The sequence below is a fragment of the Callospermophilus lateralis genome, chromosome 8, assembly GCF_048772815.1.
Source record: "Callospermophilus lateralis isolate mCalLat2 chromosome 8, mCalLat2.hap1, whole genome shotgun sequence".
NCBI classification, from domain to species: Eukaryota; Metazoa; Chordata; class Mammalia; order Rodentia; family Sciuridae; genus Callospermophilus; species Callospermophilus lateralis.
The window spans coordinates 1051181-1057180 of record NC_135312.1 but is presented as its reverse complement, the minus strand read 5'-3'; the positions used below and the strand labels follow the sequence as shown (position 1 = coordinate 1057180).

At 53.9% G+C, this 6000-nt stretch overlaps 1 protein-coding gene across 3 annotated transcripts in view; it reads right to left on the bottom strand.

The window, feature by feature from the left end:
- Positions 1-202: 202 nt before the first annotated feature.
- The window catches only part of Uvssa (UV stimulated scaffold protein A), a 32756-nt gene continuing 26958 nt past the window's right edge, over positions 203-6000 (bottom strand). For all 3 annotated transcript variants that reach the window (XM_076863822.2, XM_076863821.2, XM_076863823.2), the window contains one exon: positions 203-4747. In XM_076863822.2, coding sequence (XP_076719937.2) covers positions 4654-4747 — 94 coding nt within the window. In that variant the 3' untranslated portion in view covers positions 203-4653. The remainder of the gene's footprint in view (positions 4748-6000) is intronic.

The following is a 6000-nucleotide window of genomic DNA, read 5'->3' as shown; positions in this document are numbered from 1 at the left end:
AGAGGACCGTGGGAGGAGGCGAGGCTGGCAGGAAAGGGAGGTCCGAGGGGCTGAGCACGACTGACACAGCAACTTGGGAGCAGAGGCGCGACCCCACCTGTGGGCTCTGTGAAGGCAGAAGCACTGGCTACCCGGTTACCTGGCTACCCGGTTACCCTCTCACCCTCTCAAGCAGAAAAAACAAGAGGACCCAGGTTCCAGGTTTATTTATTTTTGAGTACTAGAAAATGAATTCAGGGTGCTTTAAAGTCTTTTCAGCTTTTTTAAAATTAGATTTTAGAAGGGGCTGGGGCACAGCACAGTGGGAGAGCGCTTGCCTGGCTGTGTGAGCCGGTTCCGCCACCAGGACTGCGAAAAGGAACAGGAGTGCAGGAACACAGCACCCGGGAGCGCTCACATGAGAGCCCAGGTAGACACTGAAACTGAGGACTGCAGCCAGGAAGCGACTCTTCTGTCTCAGGAAACACACACACAGTGAACAGAGCCAAAGCACCCAGAGGAGATGGTGCTGGTCCAAGTAGAGATCAGTGGAATAAAGCACGGAAAAGTCAACGATCAGCAGAACCAGTGGTCATTTCTTTGAATGAACAACAAAGTCATGAACCTTTAGCCAGACTGACCAGGGGAGAAGGAGGGAGGAAGGGGTGAGAGCAGGGGAGAGGATCCAACACTGGGCGCAGGGAGACGTGAGCAGCAGCAGTCCTGCCCAGCACAGGTCACCAGGCGGCAGGACAGCTCCTGGGCAGAGTGAGCTGCTCCACGGACTCAGGTCACCACCAGCTAAGGAGTCTCACAAAGCCCAGGGCCATGGCGTTGCTGGTGAACCCCAACCAGGGCTGGAGTGATGATGACCGGTCCTCGCAACTTCCAAAGTACAGGAGAGAGGCACTTCCCACCGTGTGCTGGGAGGCCAGCAAGACCCTGATACCAAGGACGCCACAAGAAACATGACAAACCCACATCCCCTAAGAATCCAGATGCACCACACCAGCCGACTGACCCAGTAGCACAAGGAGAGGACCCACCCCGTGGCAGGAGTGCAAGAGTGTCACCCACGAGGCACCCGGGAGGCCCCAGCCTGATCAGGAGAAGGGGAAAGACCATCTCACCATCTTGAGAGAAAAAGCGTTTGGCAGTGAAACAAAAAGCATTTGAAAAATACGATCCTTCATGACAAAGGGACAATCAGGAGTAAGGGGACTTCACTCTGGAAATGTGATGCTACAGAACACAGCTGGCGTCACACTCCGCAGGGAAAGGCCTGAGAGCTGCCCTGAGATCAGGAGCAAGACAGGGGCCTCTGCTCTGCCAGGTCTGGTCCTCACCAGGCAGGAGGTGCCAGCCCAGCAATTAGGCAAGACACAGGCACAGGAAGCACCCAGCCTGCAAAGGAAGAAGGAAAAGATCCCCGTTTGCAGATGACACAATTGTGCACAAAAAAGTGTTTGGAAAACACACACACACACACACACACACACACACACAGAGTTAGAACCAACAGACTAGCTTAGCAAGGTGGCAGGATACAGATCAACATGCAAAAATTGGTTGTATTTTTATACATTAGCAACAAACAAATAATTGAAAAATGGAACTCAGAGAGCAAACAAATTTATAATAGCATCAAAAAGAACACTTAGGAATGATTTATTATTTTTTTTTGGCACTGTGGATTGAACCCAGGGTGCTTAATCTCTGAGCTGCATCCCCATCCCTTTTCATTTTTTACTTACTTATTTATTTTTAATCTTTATTTTTTGGTGTAGAAGGACACAACACAATGCCTTCATTTCTATGTGGTGCTGAGGATGGAACCGGGTCCCGCCCGTGCCAGGCGAGCGTCCTACCGCTGAGCCACCACCCCAGCCCCTTCACTTTTTACTTTGAGACAGGGTCCTACTGAGTTGTAGGGTCTTGCTGTTCCAGGGCAGGGCTCCTGAGAGCAGGAGGAGGGCAGGCCCCAGTCCCACGATTGGTAGAAAGGTCCAGACCCTGCTGCTCAGAGTCAACAGGAGTGAGCCTACAAGGGACAGGAAAAGGGACAGGGACACTCTCAAGGCTCCAGTTTTACTTGGGATCCAGAGAAGTTTCTAGAGAGTCCCACCCAAGTCCACCTTGACTGACAGATGACATCATCTTTCCAGACCCACTGCTATAACTCTAGGTCACCTTGGCCCATGCTCACTATTTCTAATTGAATTTTTAACCATAAATTCTTAATTTTATTTTTAATACATCAGGGATTGAACCCAGGGGCACTGAACCACTGAGCCACACCCCCAGCCCTTTTTATGTTTAGAGGCAGGGTCTCACTATATTGCTTGGGGCTGGCTTTGAACTTAAGGTCCTCCTGCCTCAGCCTCCCGAGCTGCTGGGATGACCAGCATGGCCACCACACCCTCATCATCAACATTATTATTTTTTTTTCTATAGTTGTAGATAGATAGAATGCCTTTATTTTATTCAGGTGTTCTATGTGGTACTAAGGGTCATGCGCTCTGCCACTAACCTTCAGCCCCAGCCCCATCATCAACATTATTTTGAGCCTGCATTTCTCCTGCAGGTAACAAGTAGTTTCCTGAGAAATGTGACACATCCTGTCCACTTCGGCCAGGCAAGGTTGCAGGTAAATTGCTTCTTAGAAAAGAAAGCATGTGGGGGTCGGCACAGTGGGCCCATATTATAGAGTCATCCCCTTAACCTCCTGTTCCCACCACTCACATCTGTCTGCTCCCCAACATCACTAAACTGCTGAGGCTGGCCTTGAAATCCTCCTGTCTCAGCCTCCCCAGTTACTGGGGTTACAGGTATGCACCACTGCAGCCAACTTCAATTTTGTATGAACACTCATAAAAACTCACTAAAACTGTAAAACACCACTAAAGACAATTAGATGGAAAGGTATCACAAATTCATGACTCAGAAGACAAGATGGGACTATTTCCCAAAATGATCTATAGACTGAATACAATCTCTATCAAAATTGTAGGTTTTTTTTCCCCCAAAATTCACAAACTAATCCTAAAATTCATTTTATGCAAAGGACCCAAAAATAGCCAAAAACACTGAACAGAACAAAGCTGAAGGACTCATATTCACCAAATACAGAATCGACCGCAGCCACAGCACCGCAGCAGCAAAGTGCTGATGGGCTGGAGAGAGGGCTGCAGACTGGGGGCCAGCAGGGTGCCAGGCAGGCCCAGGGGACAGGCTTCTCAACAAACGGTGCAAGAGGAGGAGGCTGGGCCACCTCACACCTTACACAACTCAGCCTAAAATGGACCCAAGACCGGACTAAAAACTAAAAATAGGAAAGTCTTAGGAAAAAAACTGAAGAGGGAATCTTTGTGACCTGAAATGAGCAATGGCATCACAGACATGACGCCAAGAGCACAAGCAACAAAAGAAAAAGACACACGTGTTGGACTTCAACAAATAATGACTCTTAAAAGATCCTATCGGGAAGGTGAGAAGGCAGGAGACAAGAGGTATCAGCAAGTATCAAGGGCCTGGTATCCAGACTCTCTGCAAAACTCTCACAACACAGGACACACACCCCATTAAAGACGGGAAAGATCTGGGTAGACGTTTCTCCAAAGAAGACATACAGATGGCCAATAAGAACAGAAGATGCTCAACGTTGATTATTACAGAGATGCAAATCTGAACACCAGCAAACCCTTCACGTCCACAAAGACTGCGAGAAACTAAAAAGTCAGATGACCCTGAGCTTGGTAAGGAAGCAGGCCAGTGGCTCACGGGCTGCTGGCGGGGTGCAGGATGCAGACCCTCCCCGTGGAAGGGGACCTGGCAGTTCACTGAAAGGTGGGGCATGGAGTCACTATGCCCCCTGGTGTATCCCTCGGATGGACATCTTGTGTCCACCTCTGTCCACACACGCTCACAGCAGTGCTATTCCCAACAGCCAAAACGTGGGAATACCCCAAAGGTCAAAAGAGGAACACCCGAGGAGCCTCTCGGCTCCAGGTGATGCAAAGGAAGGAGGACTGAGATGCCACAGGTCTGACAACATCCACCAAGGGGCAGTAGCGCGACGAAGGCCACCTGTGAACAACTCCATATCTGAAATGTCCAGAAAAGGCAGAGGCAGACCCGGGCAGGAAGGGGCCAGCGGCTCCTGTAGGGCAGCAGAGTGCTCTGGAGTGCAGCCGCGTGAGCCCGCAGTGCCCCTGAAGCCACACTCCACAGGGGGCAGGGGCCTCCTCAGCACCCTGCAGGGAAACTAGGGCCACCAAGGCCTGGACTTGGCCTCCACCAGGGTTGAGTTCCCATTGCGGGCACAGTGACAGAGCTTGGGCCTCCCAGATCTGCTCTGCTCAGAGGCAGCCTCCGGGGGGTGCAGCGTGGGTGGAAGGCAGGAGGTGCCGACCGTGGGCCTGTCCATGGGCTCTGACCGCACTGCCCAGTGCACAGGCTCAAGAGAACTCACAGGATGCCCCACAGGGGACACGTAGCAACCAGGTGGTGTTGGCCCCCAGGCAGGTGAAGGCCCCCACTGCAGGGCATCTTGGCACACCATTTCCTGATGTTGACCACACACAAGAAAGGCTCCTTCCCAGATGGACACCCACACTCCCTCCCCCGTGCTGGCAGAGGAAGAAGAGCTGACGATCCGGGGCCACAGCACAGCCTCTAATTCAGCGCATAGTTAAACTGGTTTGCAAACTTCTCGTGCTTCTTCCGGTCCACCTGGTTCATGGCAGTGACCACTCTTCGCACAGCTGCCCTGTGGGGAGAGCAAGGCAACACGCGGTCAGGGAGGCTCCAGCTGGGGCTCTCGGGATTGGGCACTGCTTCTGGACGGCTGTGCATTTGTCCAAACAGGGGCCCTGCCCTGGGGAGGAAGGCCTCACCTGGGGGCCAAGAGGCAGTACCGGGATCCCTATCTTGCCCAGGAGTGAGGGCACAGCCTGCCCTACCTCATGGAGAGCAGCCCTGGGGGCGTGTGCAGCTGGGGAATGCTGATAGACACACAGAGGAAGGCAAGAGGCCTGAGTGGCCACAGGCTTGCTGCCCAATGCCAGGCGAGACACAGGCTGCCCCCAGACCAGCTCAGGGGCCGTGGTGCCTGAGGACTGCACCAGCAGGGCCTGAAGCCATAAAGCGGGGACACATCTTGGGCCTGGAGCCCTGAATGCGGCCAGGCACTGCTACTGGCTCTCCCTTCAAGGCAGGGCTGTGGAGGTCAGACTCGAGGCCACACAGCTGTGCGAGTTGTGGGCTCTGAGGCCCTGCATCCACCACAGGTCTCACTGTCCCCAGGAGGAAGCAGGAAGGAGGCCGGAACAGATCCCTAGGCCTCCACTGCTCCCAGGCAGAGGCATCCAAGAGCACTTCACACCTGACTGACCCACTGGACACCAGCCTTATACTCTGAGCCTCCAAAGCAGTCCCACCCAGGTGCCTCTGGCAGCCCCTCAGGCCCACGCACCCCACTGGCCCCCACTGCCAAAGGAGCCCTGTTTCTGCTGACCCCACTGGCCAGTTGCTGTCGATACCAACAGCCTTCTCTGCCTGGTGAGCCGAGCACTCCAGGTGCTCCCAGGCAAGAGGCTTACGGGGGCAGTGGGCATGGCCAGGCAGGCCCCTCAGGGCCTGGCATCAACCTCAGGGGGAGGCAATGGCTTCATGGGCCTTATAGCAACACTCCAGGTCCTCTTTGAGCAGAGTAGGCTGATGCAAAGAGAAAAGAAGCAGGTTCAAGTGGCCGCACTCTGCTGAGCAGCGGGAAGGCCAGCCCCTGCGCACCTGGGCCTGGAATCAGGCGGCAGGGGCTGATCCATCTGTCAGCCTTTGCAGTGGCTGTCCTCCCTGAGGCCCTGCAGAGAGTGCAGGCACTGATTGGGGCACGGCAAGACCAGGGCCTGGCCCTCTGGGGTCAACCAGTTAGGGCATGAAGGGTCCACTCTGAAGCAGCTGGCCCTTGCCCAAAGCCACCAGGAAGCAAGGATGGCAGCCTCCCTGGGAGAATGCTCAGGG